At 37.5% G+C, this 17,556-nt stretch overlaps 1 protein-coding gene across 1 annotated transcript; it reads left to right on the top strand.

The window, feature by feature from the left end:
- Positions 1-3,344: 3,344 nt before the first annotated feature.
- Positions 3,345-4,322, top strand: LOC119514669 (olfactory receptor 1D2-like). The gene has a single exon (XM_037810463.1). The coding sequence runs from the start codon at positions 3,372-3,374 to the stop codon at positions 4,320-4,322; it is 951 nt and encodes a 316-aa protein (XP_037666391.1). The 5' UTR covers positions 3,345-3,371.
- The last annotated feature ends 13,234 nt before the right edge of the window (positions 4,323-17,556 follow it).

Here is a 17,556-nt window from a genome sequence, read left to right as displayed (position 1 = left end):
TCCACTGACCTGAAAAAGGTACAGAAAGCTCCATTCAGGGCCAGTCCGCAGCCACCCTCTGGCTCTCCAAGGTCGGTCACCACAAAAAGCTCTGTCTGTTTGTTGGGGATTTGTAGCTTGTATTGAGCAGTACATGTTTGTTAATTAAAACCCCAGGTGGAGCTCAGCTATGCTATATTCACTCGCTCAGACAGAGCTGCTTTCTAGCACTGAGAGGCTTTGCAGTTCAAGATCATGGCAGGGAGGGGGCTCCCAGCTTCAATCCGCAGTTCTTACTTACAGATTTTATGCAACGATCTCGGGTATTCCTCCCAATTCAGGTTGGTGTATGATGAGTGGACAGTCACGTTTGCTCTCCCCTGCAGTTATTCCAGATTGTTTACTAGTTGTTCCTGGTTGTTTATTAGTTGTTCCAGGAGGACAAACTAGCTTCCACTCCTCTCTGTGCTGCCGCCTTCTTCCATGTCAAAAACAACCTTATTGATTGATGATCTGTATCTTTAGAAAGATGCAATATTCCCTTGCCATTGAGATCAAGAATTAATTTTGAAAGTTTTCTCCTTTTCCACAAAGAAAGTTTTCTGCTCAAGGGATCATTCGTGTGATTATTTGGAGTGGTAGCCTTCTTAAACTATGGGGTCTGTTCAACCGACTGGTGTTTTAATCAGTTTCTTCATTTTCAAAGACTCAGTTTGGGATGTAATATGGGCTTTTTATGGAAGGATGAGGCAGAGTTCCCAAAATGAAATGTTAAATATGTATCCAGTATAGTTATAGTATAAATTCCAAGGGATGAAAGAGAAATAAAATAATGAAAGAATGAAGGAAAATTCTCTTAACTGAGGGGAGACATAATTTTTAGATTAAAAAAGATACCCTAAATCAGATATATCAATGAAGAGAGAAAAACCACTAAAGAGAACTTGGGAAATTTTTAATGTTATGATTAAAGAAAAAAAAGTCATGCAGGCAGAAAAATAAAGTTATTCACCAAGAGAGAAAAAACAGGTAATAAATGTGAATATTGACTTGAAAAATTTCCCCAACACATTGTTGAGTGAATTTAAAAAAATAAATGGAAGAAGAAAAATGGCAGAATCTGGAATGGTTCCTATTTTCTTAAATTTAAATTTTTCTGTATTGCTTGAGTTATTCACACTATATTTTTTTGTTGTTGTTTTGATCCTACATTACAACATAGTAATAGATTACAATATAGTAAAAGCTATTTTTAATTGGAAAAAGAAAATCATGGAATATATTTAATTATAGCTGAAGCCACTGAAGAAATTTTACTAAATTTGATATAGTAGAAACTGAGAATAAATGAATACAATTTTAATAGGGAAATTAATGCAAACCAAGTTATTTCAAAAAGTGAATAAGGATGGCACATGCAAAAAAGAAACCGTGCACCAACCCCATTTATAAATAGGATGCCATATAATAATACACCAGGAATGTAAGTATGGTTCAATATTAGGAAAGTTATTAATGTAATATATCTTGATAAGAACTGAAAGAGAATTTAGAACAGCTGTACCTGATTTTTAAAATGTAAATGGAAGAAGAGTTGCTTCACAGATACACCCTTTTCTGCTAAAAACTCTTTAAGGCTCTTGACTGCACTTGGAATAAAATGTTAAAACCTTAACAAGGTTCTGCATGAACTGACCCCTGCTTGCCAGCAAAACCTCACATCTCACTAATTTCTATCATGGCTCATATTCAGTTTCTTACACACAACAAACCTTCCCCACTGCAGAGCCTTTGCATATGCAAGCTCTCTTTCTGCAGTGCTCTTTGCCCAGCACCTCACAAGATTGGCTTTTTTGTCCTTCATGTCTCAGCTAAAAGGATACCAACTTGTGAACAATGGTTCTCTCCATATGGTGGAATTAAATATAATCTATTTATATTTTCTTTTTTGATTTTTGAATATTTAAAATTTTTATTCCACATACACTAGGTTTTCAAAAAGAAAAGGACATAAGACATAATCTTTAGTATACTTGAAATGTCTTTAGTAAGATACAAACTGTTTAACTTTTTTCCTCCAAATAATTTGGCAGTTGTCCCAGTGCCATTTATTGAACATTACAACCTTTATCTACCAATTTTAAGTACTACCATAATCATCCCACACTAAATCTGACATGTACATGGGTCTGTATCTGAAGCTTCATCCAGTTCTATTGATCTGTTCTTGCACCAGTGCCTCACTGGTTTAGAGTCTTTAGTGTTTGGCAGAGCAAGGATCTCCTTTTTTATTATTCTTTTTTCTTACATTTTCCTAACTAATTTTCATGGTTATTTTTAGATGACATTAAGAATAACTTTTGTTTTCCAAAATTCTTGTTCAGGTTTTGGCTTCATTCATATAGCGTAAATTTTAGATTAATTCAGGAGAAAATGCGTCTTTGCAATATTTAATCTTGCTATCCAGAATCTTGATATGTCTATCCATTTATTACATTTTTATTTTATGCCCCTCTGGAGTTAGAAGGTCTTGCTAACCTCTTAATGCATAGATTAGACTTGGGAATGAGGAAGGAATTGTTTGACATTATATTTTAATCAGTCTATTGTTCACATATGGTAATAATAGGCAATATTTATCGAGTGCTCACTGCATGACAAAGCTTTGTGTTAAGCACTTGATTACCTGATTTTATTCTCTTCCCAGTACATTTTCCACATAAACAAAGCAAGTCTGAATAAGCACAGGTAAGCTGCCTGAGGTTTCACAGCTGGAAAGTGGTAGAACACAGATTTGAAACCAAGTGTTCTGACAGAACAGTCCTAAGTAACACTGCAATATGGCTTACTTGGAAGATGTTGTTTTAGGTCCATTTATTTTGTAATTGGCCACTTTACTGACTTTTCTTTTTATTTCTAATAGCATTTTAGTTAGTTCCCTTAAATTTTCCAGATAGATCATCATAGGAGCAAGTAATGATCATTTTTTCTTCTCCTTTCCAATACTTTTACTTTTCCCCCATGTCCAGTTGTACAATATCCACTTCTTAGAATACATACACTAGATTGAAATATAATTTAAAAATCTGTACAATCTCATAACATGTAATGTGTAATCTTTAGACACTTCAAGTGTATTTTAAGATGATAGGATTTAAAAGAAGACACAGTCATTAATCCTATAATATTGAATATGCCAGATTAGAAGTTGCTGGAATGATAACATTGCATAAAGAACTTCCATGTTATAATTCTTGTGTTTGTTATAACTTTTGTTGCTTATATGAAAAATTATGAAATTTTGTCCAAGATTTTTTCCTAAGAAAGTTGATTTTGCTTATACAAATGTTCTTATTCAATTGAAGACATTTAGTAAATATCTGTTGGTGTGAATGTTTCAGACTCGTGGTGAAATGGATGGGGGAAACTGGACTGGGGCCTCTGAATTCCAGCTCCTGGGGCTCTCAGAGAATCCCAAGCAGCAGCAGATCCTGTTTTGGATGTTCCTGTCCATGTACCTGGTCACAGTGGTGGGCAATGTGCTCATCATCCTGGCCATAGGCTTTGACTCCCGCATGCACACTCCCATGTACTTCTTCCTGGCCAACCTCTCCTTCACTGATCTCTTCTTTGTCACCAACACAATCCCCAAGATGCTGGTGAATCTTCAGGCCCAGAACAAAGCCATTTCCTATGCAGGGTGCCTGACGCAGCTGTATTTCCTTGTCTCTTTGGTGGCCCTGGACAACCTCATCCTGGCCGCCATGGCGTATGACCGCTATGTGGCCATCTGCCGCCCCCTCCACTACACCACAACCATGTGTCCTGGGCTCTGTGTCCTGCTCCTGGCCTTGTGTTGGTTTTTCTCTATCCTCTATGGCCTTATCCATACCCTCCTCATGACAAGGGTGACCTTCTGTGGGTCCCGGAAGATCCACTACATCTTCTGTGAGATGTACATCCTGCTGAGGCTCGCATGTTCCAACACTCAGATCAACCATCTAATGATGATCACCACGGGCTCCTTCATCTTCCTCATCCCCTTTGGGTTCATGATTGTGTCCTATGTCTGGATTGTCAGAGCCATCCTCCGAATACCCTCAGCCTCTAAGAAGTACAAAGCCTTCTCCACCTGTGCCTCCCATCTGGCTGTGGTCTCCCTCTTCTATGGGACACTTTGCATGGTGTATCTGCAGCCTCTCCACACCTACTCCATGAAGGACTCTGTGGCCACAGTGATGTACGCTGTGGTGACCCCCATGATGAACCCTTTCATCTACAGCCTGAGGAATAAGGACATGCATGGGGCCCTGGGAAGGCTCCTCCTTGGGAAAGCCTTGTAGAGGTTGACTTAAGGGTAATTTTGGAAAGAGGGCACTAAAGTGGAGACTGAGAATTTCCCCCATTAGCAAGACATTAGCCTGGGGGATGTGCAAGACTGATTAGAACACAGATCCAGCTCAGACTGAGCTTATAGATCTGTGGTGAAGAAATACATGTATGTGTAACCCAATGTCCCAGAGACCTCACCAGCATTAGCAATAAGGCCACCAGAAATTTAAAGGATCTTATCCTTATCAAAACCTACCCAGTTTTGGCTTAGGAGGGGTCTTTCATGTTCTCTGGCACATGTCCACTCATGTTCCAGAACTCTGGTCCTCTCTAAGAAGACTGCTATCTACAAGCCATTTGGAGAAGGCATCTTGCACTACCCTTCCTGCACATGCCCAAGGTGAGGATTCCCTTTCCTGATGCCCTGCTGCACTCCCACTGCTTCCATGCTGACCCCCAATCCCTGGGAACACCTCCCATGTTTGAGCAGAAATTATAAGAAAACTGATCTCTTTTGCTCTGGATCTTTTGTTTTGTTTTGTTTTTACCCCTTAGGCCTGTAAGCAACACTGCCTCTCTTGCCTTTTTCCCACATTCCTTCTCTCTATAGGAAGTCAGTCTTTCTCCTCTGGAAACCCATCCTATGCTTCATTTCTGTGACTCCTCACCTCTTATCTCTCCCTCATGCAACAACTCCTTCCTTCATTCAAAGCAAATCTCTCAAATCAACACATGCTCATGAAAAGGGGTGGTGTGGAGGCAGTAGAAGGGAGGAGGTGATGGTGAGACATAATCTCTACTTGGATTCAACCAGCCTTGTAACAATGCAATGGATAGAAACTGAGTAGTTTGAAGGAGTGAGTAGTCCTTTGTGGCTTGATATAGACTTTGAAAAAGAAGGAGAGTTGCATTGATTTGATGTTCATTCAGTCATTGACTAATTCATTCAATTAATAATGACTGAACACCTACTTGGGGCTTCAAAATGGGTTACAAAAAGCAATAAGGAGCTTACAGTCTACTGGGGGAAGTAGAGAATAACCATACTAAATGTACATGGACCTAACTCATCAATTAAAAGGTAATATTTAACAGATTGATTAAAAATAAACTACAGATATATGCTATTTTAAAACACACATTGAAAGCATAAGGATACGCAAAGCTTAAAAGCGTATTGGGAATATACACAGGCTTATTGGGAAAATACTAATCAAAAGAGTGTAGCTATGTTAACATTACATAAAAATACAAGGCTAAAAGCTTTATTATTAAAGGCAGTGTTCCTACCTGAGGCAAATTTGAAATTTACCATGACACTCTATGAAGCAAATGAAGTTTAAGCTTCTTACCCCTCTATTGCAGGGGTCTCTTCCAAGACCCTCATATAAGTTTTTATTTGTAATTTGTATTATTTTTCTCATACAGGACCATCAAATTCTATAACTTCAGGCCCCAAATCCTTGCATATGTCTAGTCATTACTTAAGTCACTAAGATAAAGCAATTTTAAGCATGTACAGACCTAAAAAAGTAGTCTCAAAACAGATGAAGTGAATTTGGGATAAATATAGGAGATATTCTTAGGATCACCATCAGGAAAGAAAATTTGGGCAGGCCTCTCTTGATTATTGATAGGTTGGGTGGACAGAAGATTGGTGAAAGTGTGGAAGATCTAAACAGCATGGCTAACAGGCTAAATCTGGATTTATGTGGTGTTCTGCATCTAACAATTGGAAATTAAATGTTTTTCTTGGGTGCACATGGAACATTTTCTGAATTTAATCATGTACTGCTTCTTAAAGAATGCCTCAACAAAATTCAAGGAATAAATAGGCCAATTTGATTGGTCTGGAAGTTAATGTTAAAAACAATGAAAAGAGAACCACCAAATGATTGAGCACTAGAAATTACACTGCTGGGATACTTAAGGTTAGAAAGGAAATCAAAAGGGAAATTTGAAAATATATAAAACTGAGTGATAATAAGATACCAAATGTCAAAACTTGTAGGACATGACAAGCGTGGTGCTTTGTCTTACATGATTATATTAGGAAAAGAGAAAGCTTCTTGTGTACTGAGTTAAGTATCTATCTTAGGATTCTGGAAAAAATGAACAATGAAATGAGCCCAGGGATCATAGAAGGAAGGAGATAAAGAAATTGGGAGTGGTAATCAATGAAATATAAAACAAAATATAATAGAAAACAAAAATACCAAAGGTGAGTTCTTTTGGGGGGAGAGGGGGTGTTCATTCCATTTTATTTATTTTTTAATTAGAGAAGTTGAGGGTATACAGAAAAATCATGCATAAATTACAGGATTCCCATATACCACCCTATTATTAATATCTTGCATTTGTTACAATCTATGGTATGGTACATTTGTTAAAATCTGTGAAAGCACATTTTTATAATTGCCCTATTAACTATAGTCCATGGTTTAATTTAGGGTTCACTGCTTGGGTTGAACAGTTCCAAGCATTTTTTTTTTATTTTATTCTGGTACCATATATACAACCTAACATTTCCCCTTTTAACCACATTCAGATATATATTTCAGTGCTGTCAGTGTTGTGCTACCATTACCATCATCCACCGCTAAAACTTCCCCATCACCCCAAATAGAAACTCTGTTCATTTTGAGCCTTAACTCCCTATTCCCTACTCCATCCTGTCTCTGGTAGCCTATATTCTAGATTCTGACTCTATGAGTTTGCTTATTCTGATTATTTAATAACAAAATAGAACTTCTGGAAGGTTGATCAAGGGAAGAAGAAAGAAGGAATAAAAAGAAGGATAAAACTAAAGATAATATCAAGATTAGAACAATTTAAAAAAGAATGTTATGAACATCTATATGCCATCAATTTTGAACATTTGGGCAAAATGAATGAAACCCAAGAAAAATTTGACTTGCCAGAGCTGGTTGAAGAAGAAACGGAAAAACTGAATTGTCTTATAACTATTAGAAGAATTAAAGCAGCAGTTAAAGATATTCCCCCAAAAAATCAAATCCAATGGTTTTACAGACAAGTTTTAGCAAGTTATGGGTCATTCAGTTTTTTACAAATTCCTCCAGAGAACAAAAAAACAAATAATACTTTTATTAAATCAATAGCACCTGGAACCAAAGGAGAAAAAGAATGCAAAAAGGGAGAAGGACAGGAGTTAATTTCACTTAAGAATATAGATACAAGAGTCCTCAACAAATGCCAGCAAATTGAACCACAAAGGGTATTTTAAAAATAATAAAAATACACAAAGGGGGAGATGTAAGATGGCAGCATAGAGAGGAATGGAAACCAAGTAGTCCCCCTGGAACAACTAAAAAAAAACAGAAACAACTAGTAAATAAGCCAGAGTGACTGCAGGGGGACAAACATGACCATCCACTCATACACCAACCTGAATTGGGAGGAATGCCTGAGATCACAGCACAAAATCTTTAAGTAAAAACTGTGGATCCAGACCTCGAGAAGATGGCAGTTAGGAGAGACAGGGCTAAGAAGCACCTCTGTGAAAAATACCAGATAAAGGCCAGAGGGTCATCCAGAACACTGGTTCCAGTGATGCACCAGCTGAACAGGGTCTGCTGGATCCTCAGGGACCATGCACTTGGAGAGGCTGGGAGTCTGCATTCTGGGGCAAGTGAGCAAGCCTGCTGAATGTCCGGCAGCCATGCTGTGGTGTGGGGAAGCTGTGGGTTGGCATTTGGAGGTGGACTAGTTCTTTTTAAAAGCCCAAAAGTGGCTGTGGATATGGCAGGAGGTACCACACAGGGAAGTGTGGCAGAAACAGCATCTCTACAACCTGTGGGTATGCCTCAGTATCTGGGGTGGATGACACCTTTCATGCACCTGCTGCTAAATGTCTCAGAGTGAGGCAGGCAGGGGGTAGCCAAAAGGGGAGAGAAACCACACCCCTTGCAGTCATCTTCCTGGTGGGCTGGGAACGCTCCTTCCCAGTGCCGGTGCCACAGCCCAGAGCTGCACCAGGAAATCTAGCATGATGGGAAGTGTTTCCAGCAATGAATGCACATGCTACAGTGTCTGGCATGGACAGTGGCTTTTTGTGCACCCACAGCTGGTTTCACAGAGCTGGGGGGGGGGTGGAGCAGTGTGGAAGGGGAGAGACTGGCATGCCCCATTCAGCCATCTTTCAGTAGGCTAGGAACACCCCTACATGGTCCAGTGGCCCAGAACTTCCCTTGAGAGATGGCGCACACTTGTGATGTAGCACAGCCTTCCTTCAGCAGAGGCCCTGGGAGGGCACAGCTTGGAAGAGGGACCCACTTGGAAATCCCGGGACCATAGGCCAATACCAAGGTCTTGTGAGTTAGCGGCAGACACAATCTGTGGCGAGACTGAAATGAAGATTTATTCTTGCAACAGCTTTAAATCTCCAAGAACACTGGGAGGTTTGATTTTTAAAGCCACCCTCACTCCCTAACTACTCAGAGATGCACCCCTCATTCAGGGTGGACAGCACCAACAACACACCCAAATTTAGTGCACCAATTGAACCCCACAAGAATCAGATCCCCACACACCACAAAGATAAAGCTGGGGAGAACTGACTTGAGGGGAATAGGTGACTCACGGATGCCATCTGCTGGTTAAAGTATACACCACCAAGCTGCAGTTCTGAGAAATTTGAGATCAAGTAAAGCAAATGCCAAGGGACCAAAAACAACAGAAAATCTTATAGCATGTGATAAAACCAGATGATATGGAGAACCAGACGCAAAAACCCAAATCAAAAGATCAGAAGACACAGTACTAGGTGCAAATAAGCAAAGAACTACAGACAGGCAATGAAAGCATGTCACAGGATATAAAAGACATGAAGAAGAGCATGGCACAGAATATAAAGGACATAAAGAAGACCCTAGAAGAGCATAAAGAAGAAATCGCAAGAGTAAATAAAAAAATAGAAGACCTTATGGAAATTAAAGAAACTGTTAACCAAATCAAAAAGACTCTGGATACACATAATGCAAGATTAGAGGAACTTGAACAACAACTTAGCCTCCTTGAGGACCACAGAACAGAAAATGAAAGAACAAAATAAAGAATGGGGAAAAAGTCAAAAAAATCAAAATGGAACTCAGGGATATGATAAATAAAATAAAACATCCAAATTTAAGACTCATTGGTGTCCCAGAAGTGGAAGAGAAGGGTAAAGGTCTAGAAAGCGTATTCAAAGAAATTGTTGGGGAAAACTTCCCAAACCTTCTACAGAATATAAATACACAAAGCATAAATGCCCAGCAAACTCCAAATAGAACAAATCCAAATAAACCCATTCCAAGAAATATTCTGATCATACTGTCAAATACTGAAGAGAACGAGCAAGTTCTGAAAGCAGCAATAGAAAAGCAATTCACCACATACAAAGGAAACAACATAAGACTAAGTAGTGACTACTCAGCAGCCACCATGGAGGGGAGAAGGCAGTGGCATGACATATTTAAAATTCTGAGAGAGAAAAATTTCCAACCAAGAATACTTTATCCAGCAAAACTCTCCTTCAAATTTGATGGAGAGCTTAAATTTTTCACAGACAAACAAATGTTGACAGATTTTGCTAATAAATGACCTGCCCTACTTCAGATACTAAAGGGAGCCCTACTGGCAGAGAAAGAAAGGAGAGAGAGATATAGAGAATTTCAACAGACATATATAGAATATTACATCCCAGCTCACCGGGACACACATTCTTCTCTAGTGATCACAGATCTTTCTCCAGAATGGACCATATGCTGGAACATAAAAACAAGCCTCAATAAATAAAAAAAAAAAAAATGAATTTGTTCAAAGCACATTCTCTGACCACAATGGTATACAAATAGAAATCAATAACCAGCAGAGGCCTGGAGAATTCACAAACATCTGGAGGGTAAAAATGAGGGGGAGATGAAAATATTTCTGGATAATCAAAGGCTGAGGGGCTTCATCACCAGTAGATCAGTCCTATAAGAAATGCTAAAGGGAGTTGAGCAAGCTGAAAAGAAGGGACACTAAACAATTGACTGAAAGTACATGAGGAAATAAAGATTTCCAGTAAAGATCACATGGCAAATATAAATACCAATACTACTGTATTCTTTTATTTGTAACTCCACTATTTACTTCCTACAGGATCTAAAATACATAAACTGTAATGATAAATCAGTGGTTTTGGACTCAATGTAAAATATGTAAGTTTTGACAAGAACTACATACAGGTAGGGGAATGATGGCGTATAGGAACATAGTTTATGTGTCATATTGAAGTTAAGTTGGTATCAAAGAGAAACAAGATTGTTATAGATTAAAGATGTTAAATTTAAGCCACATGGTAAACACAAAAAAGTATCAGAGAACATGACCATAGAGATGAAAAGTAGAGTATGGGTTAAGAGAAGTGGGGGAAGGGGCAATGGGGAGTTAAGAAATGAGTGTAGGGTTTCCATTTGTGGTGAAGGGAAATTTCTAGAAATGGATGGTGGGAAGGTGATAGCATTGCAACATTCTAGATGTGATTAATCCCACTAACTGAATGCTAGGGAGGGTGTGGAATGGAAAGATTTAGGCTGTATATATATTTCCACCATTGAAAAAAAAAAGACAGCCTAAATAGAAGACAATTAAAATGCCAAGGATGATCTTGGATGGGATCTGAGGATGGAGGAGAGGAGGCTCAAAGGGACACAGATGGGACATAAGAAAAAAAAGGAAATATAGAATGCAAGCTTTGTATCAATGTATCAATTTCTCGAACCTCTTAGCTGCACTTAATGGAATTGCATAAAAGAATGTTCTTGTCCATGGGAAAGGTATATGTGAATTATATTGTTCAAAGATATGTGTAGCTTGCTCTCATATATCCAGAGGACAGAGCAATAGATGATGGATGTTAGGGAGGGAGGGAGGGAGGGAAAGAGGGAGGGAAAGAAAGAAATGGTGTGACAGGATGTTAAAGGTGGTGGATCGGGGTATCGGGGGAAGGGGTTGGGATATGCTGGAGTTCTATGTATGGGGTTTGTACTGTTTTTGCTCCTGTTCCTGTAAGTTTGAATTTATTTCAAAATAAAATTTATTAAATTAAAAAAAAAGATCAGAGGAGACACAGTATTGGAGCAATTAATCAAAGAACTAAAGACAAACAACAAGACCACAGCACAAGATATAAAGGACATGAAGAAGAGTATGGCAAAGTATATAAAGGACATCAAGAAGAGCCTAGAAGAGCATAAAGAAGAAATTGCAAGAGTAAATAAAAAAAATAGATGATCTTATGGAAATAAAAGAAACTGCTGATGAAATTAAAAAGATTCTGAATACTCATAGTACAAGTCTAGAGGAAACTAAACAACGAATCAGTGACCTGGAGTACAACAAAATGGAAAATCACAGAACAAAAGAAAGAATGGGAAAAAATTGAAAAATTTGAAATGGACCTCAGGATATGATAGATAAAATAAAATGTCCAAATGTAAGACTCATTGGTGTCCCAGAATGGGAAGAGAAGAGTAAAGGTCTAGAAAACGTATTCAAAGAAATTGTTGGGGAAAACTTCCCAAACCTCCTACACAACATAAATACACAAAGCATAAATGGCCAGTGAACTTTAAATAGAATAAATTCAAATAAGCCCACTCCAAGACATATTCTGATCAGACTTTCAAATACTGAAGAGAAGGAGCAAGTTCTGAAAGCAGCAAGAGAAAAGCAATTCACCACTTACAAAGGAAAAAACTGTAAGACTAAGTAGTGACTACTGTGCAGCCACCATGGAGACAAGAAGGCAGTGGCACAACATATTTAAAATTCTGAGAGAGAAAAATTGCCTAGAGAGAATTCTTTATCCAGCAAAACTCTCCTTCAAATTTGAGGGAAAGCTTAAATTTTTCAAAGACAAACAGATGCTGAGAGATTTTGCTAATAAAAGACCTGCCCTAGTTGAGATAATAAAGGGACCCCTACCAACAGAGAAAAAAGGAAAGGAGAGATGTGGAGAAAAGTTCCATAATATTAGATGAAGATGCATTTTTAAGCCATATAGTGACCACTGAATATGTTTGTCTTTAGTATCATCAGAGTCATCATAAGATACAACCGTATATTAAATTATTTTAATTCCATATTTCAGATAGGAATAAACAGACATTGCAGAATGGTGACATTATGAAGGAGAAAACATACTTGGTATCACATCCTATTCCACGCTACCATTTCTTTCACTCTATTTCAAATGGATAACTCAGGTTTATGGTATGGCATTCTTTCTGAAACACTAGAAGTCAGAAGATGGAGATACTTGCCTCACTTTTCTGACTTGCTGATTGTAAATGTGGTCATCTCACTTAGCTTGTAAGATGACTCTTAGTTTCCCAAGTGATAAAACAGGAATTAAACTAAGAATAGTTAAAAACTATTAAATTTAAGTCTGAAAATACAGACTTCTTTTGAAAATCCAAAGGAATACTCTTACACTTTTTGATACTATTGAAAAATGTGTATTTTCAATTATGTTTTATTGGTTGGTGTAGATGAGATGCCATTGTCTGGAGATAGGCATGGGACATATAGAGCAAAGGCATATAGAGAGCAGTGTTGGTGAAAATGTCTATTTATATAGGGTGAGACATCTGTTACCGTAGTCATTGAACCACTAAATTTAAGTGGCAATTATTAACTTCTATTTCATACACTGAAACAAAAGAACATTACTTGTGAACCCAAGATTTGCTATTTATTGCATAGTTAATGGAAAATACTGAACCATTTTTGCTCCTGAGTTCAGATAGAGGGTTTGGCAAAAAAAAAAAAAAAAAAAAAAAAATCTATTTATTCTCTGATCCCTAAGCTTGTATAGTTTACAGTGAGAGTTTCTATCAACAAAACAAAATTATCTTAATGCATTTAGTTCCTTGGTTCAGATAAAAATAATTTGAATAGCAAGGGTTATGTGTAGGCATGATTGTAAATATACAAAGGAGGATGAAGGGGAAGTATTGATCTATATTCAGATTTATTCTGCAACCTATGTATGGTGAGAATAGTGCAACAATATCCTCGTCTGTAAAATTTATAACACGGCCACTATTTTGTGATATCAAATAAGATAACTGTAAATATCTGAAAATTAAATACTATTCTGAAACTTTAAACAAAATCGAGGGGCATATAGGGAAAACATATACCTATTGCAAACTAATTACAGTTAGTAGTATTTTAATGTTCTTTCATCAACAGTGACAAATGTACTATACCATTACTATGAGTCAACAATGGAGGGGGGTAGTTAGGGGTCTGGAGGATTTGAGTTTCCTTTTCTTTGCCTGTATTTCTTTTCTGGAGTAATGAAAATGTTCTAAAAACCAAAAAAAAATTTAATTGTGGTGATGGATGCACAGCTATATGTTATTGGGGGCAATTGAGTGTTTGATTGTACACTTTGGATCTTTGGATAATTATATGGTTATGTGAACAATCTCAATAAATAAAAAAATTATAAAATAAAAATATATATATACACACACAACTACTGATTTGCATTTATCACTGGTATGAAAAATAAGTTGATATTGTTTTAATCCATAAATCTTATTCACTATATTCACAGATTGGAAGAAACAATACAGCCCTCTCAATAGATGGAGAGAAAGCATTAGATAAAATTCTAAACCAAAGAATGTCCTTGACAAAACAGTAAAATAATTTTGTTAAATCTCAACCCTCTTTTTAACATTCTGCAAGATGAAATGGAAAGTACACATAAAGCACATCTGCATCCCAAAACACAATCTTTTCTTGAGAGGATGTATTTGTGTGACTGTTTGAGTCTGAGCTGAACTAGCCATTTCATGGAACATCATTTTTATCTGGAAGAACAATTGACTGATAAACTATGGTTATTCAGACTTGGTATTTGGCAGATATTGTCTCAAAAATTAATGAAGTGAGCTTGTCACTGTAAGGAAAACAACTGACAGTATTTGTTGCCAGTAGTAACATTTGAGCTTTCAAGCCAATTTTAGAATTTTGGAAAATGTGTATCTACAATGGTGAGCTAGATGGCTTCTCAATACATGAGACTTCTCTGATGAGATCAGTGGTGATATTAGCAAACGTGATTTTTAATATATATTATATAACAAAATGTGTCAACATTTGGAAAATCTGAATAATTCAGTGAGCCAATATTTTCCAAATGACCAATGTATTATGTGACAAAGTCATGCATGGGCAAAAAGGCCAACTCAAAATGCAAGATAGGCCTATGGTTTCTAATGTTATTGAGGAATAAAAGTTCATTGATATGGTATCAGATTCCACAACACTACTAAACTTTAAAAACTGTTCACCTGTCAAGTTGTAAGGTAGTATCAAAGAATACCCACAATTAACTGAAAAAGCTTTTTAAAACACCTCCCTTTACCAATTATATATCTGTATAAGCCTGAATTTTCTTCATATACTTCAACCAAAATAACATACCATAACAAAATAAATGAAGAAGCAGATCTGAAAATCAAGCTATCTTCTATTAGGCCAGACATTAAAAATATCTGGGAAAAAATGTAAACAATGCCAATTCTTCCCACTAAATTGTTATTTCTTTGAGAATTATGGTTGATTTTTCATTAAATATCCTACTTATAATAATGTGGTAGATTTATTCTTGTTTTTTAATGAAGTAATAAATATTTTCAAATGTCTTTTAATATGGTAATGTTGATAAACATAATCCTCATAAACTAAAGCTCTTTGGCATCTTTGAAACTTTTAAGAATGTATAAGTATCCCTGAGACCAAAAGTTTGAGAAATCTTCTCCTAAAATACAAATATATTTGAAAATGATTCATATTGAATTTTGGAAAATGGTTCCTTTTAGGAAAGGTCAGAGTAGGGAAAAGAATGGTGTTAGTGGTCTCAATAACATTTTAAATGTTTTTTAAAAGAGAGACAAGTTACACAATGTCAACAAATTAATATAGTTTAAATTTTTGTAGTGGGTATGAATGTGTCTAAAATTATTTCCCATAATTTATTGTACACCTGAAATTATTAATAATTACTTTTAAAATTTTTAAATGATTTGAAAATTTGATTTGCAATTGAGGTTGACAAGCAAATTGGAGGAGTTATCATATGTGAGAAATACCCTTCTTTCCCTTCCAAACACATAAAATCTGGATAACGTATTTTTAATTTAAAAAGCAAATAGTCAAATTGAAAGAGTGGAAAGAAAAATTACCAGGTGCCAGAAGTGGAAATGAACCCTTAGCAGTTAGAAGTTGAACTGGTGGCCTCCAGGCCTATTGGGAACCTTATCAGTCAGGCTTATAATTCTTATTGAGCCTGCAGTTGAAGTCCCAGGGCTCATGTTTGGTGGGCTTTAGAAATAGACTTCCTACATATGAAAAAATATAAAGCTTAGAAAGCTCTACCCCGTTCATGGGCAGAGCCTGGAAAGTATCTACCCTCTGATGCAGGGTCACAGCTGGAAGTGAACCACCTGCCCTAGAACCCTTCATATTTCACATCTCTTTATCCCTATGTGCCATGGCTTGGAAAAAATCAACATCTTGATCTTTTCAGTTCACTTTACCATTCAGGTAGGTCCATTCCGCTACTTGGACCATTTATTCAATTTTTTTATTTTAACAATTGCATTTTTCATTTGCAAGATTTCTAATTGGGGTGTTTTACATAACCATCAGTTCTTGTTTCATGGATACACTGTCCTGCCTTATTTCTCTGAAGCTATTACACTTATTTTAAAATCCTGTTCTTAGGCTCTATTAGCTCTTTCTCTTTGGGTATGAGTTCCTTTTGGTTTGTCTCTTGTTCGCCACCACACTTTCATGGATTTTGTGCTTTACAAAAGTCTGGTAATTCTTGATTGTGTACTCAAATTTTAGCTGAGAATCCATATTTAACTGACTTTTACCTCTTTTGTGTGTCACCTCCCTGTAGTGGGGGAGGGGAAATGGCAGAAGTTAAGGAGAATTGCACTCTGCACTATTTTCAGTAAGAGTGGGATCTGCATAAGAATTTTGGCCAGACTGATGAAACCTCAGAATCTGGTCTTCTGGGATGTGTTCCCTGCTCTTCCCAGATTTCACTAACTACTCAGGCACTACTGTCTCGAACCCAACCTTCCATAATCACTCCCTTCTACCTACAGCATACAGCCCTGTTACTGCTACCTGGCCCAAGGGAGTTAGGTTGTTACTACTCCCATTGCAGAACCACAATTAATCACCTTGTCAGATAATCCTGGGTCCCTTCCTGCTCTGAAGTCCATTACATTGGGTGCCAAACACACTTCCTACTGTACACACCAACCACAGCAGGACTCTGTAAGCATGAGGGGATGGGAGAGCACAGAGATGCAAACCCACCCAAGGAACACGGGACAAGAAGGAGACAGCCCCTGTGCTGGGTTTGGGAGAATAGGAGTTATATGTGAAAAAAAAAAAGTTATTTAGGGGAAAAAAAAGGTGGGGAGGAAAATTGAAGCAAAGGGAATAGCATAAATAAAATCACAAGAACCAAACAACAGAGCATATGCAGGGAGCGGAAGGCAGTTTGGCAGGTGATGAAGTCATCAAGGCAGTGTCACAGACTGAGGTCTTCAGAAGCAAATGCTGAGATGGAGGTTTAGCTACAAGCTGTTTATTAGGGATCAACAGATGTGAAAGGACAAGGAGGAAGCTTGATTGGGCAAATGAGGAAATCAAGCTGCAAGCAAGCCCAGCAGAGAGATCTGGAGAGAATACTGACAGAGTTGTCCCACAACCGGCCAAAATGGACAGTCTTTATACCACCGCCTCTGCTCAGTCCCCATGTGCCGGCTGTCCTGGGAAAGGCAGATCTCCGGCGAGTATGCAATCTGCTTTGGAGGCAAATACGGAAGGAGCTGACAGCTGCAGGCTGTCTGATGGCTACACCCTCACACCCGACAGCAACTGGATGAAAACCTGAATGTTCCTGTGTTGGGAGCGGTTTATACAGGGCAGAGTGGCTTTAGTTTTATCCACAAACCATACAGACATCGTGTTTGGGGCCTACAAGCTTTCTAAGGATTAATAAAATACTTAAGTCCTGAAAAAAAATATGTAAGAAAAGTAAGAAAACTGCAAAATTGAAACTCCTAGATATTTAAGTATCTACAAAAACTAACACATCAACATGTCAACAGCAACTCAAGTCTTTTGGAGAATCATTTAATTGTTTACTGTGGCGTGTAG

Source organism: Choloepus didactylus, chromosome 18 (genome assembly GCF_015220235.1).
Source record: "Choloepus didactylus isolate mChoDid1 chromosome 18, mChoDid1.pri, whole genome shotgun sequence".
NCBI classification, from domain to species: domain Eukaryota; kingdom Metazoa; phylum Chordata; class Mammalia; order Pilosa; family Megalonychidae; genus Choloepus; species Choloepus didactylus.
Note: the sequence above shows the minus strand (reverse complement) of the source record. Positions and strands in the feature narration are given on the sequence as shown.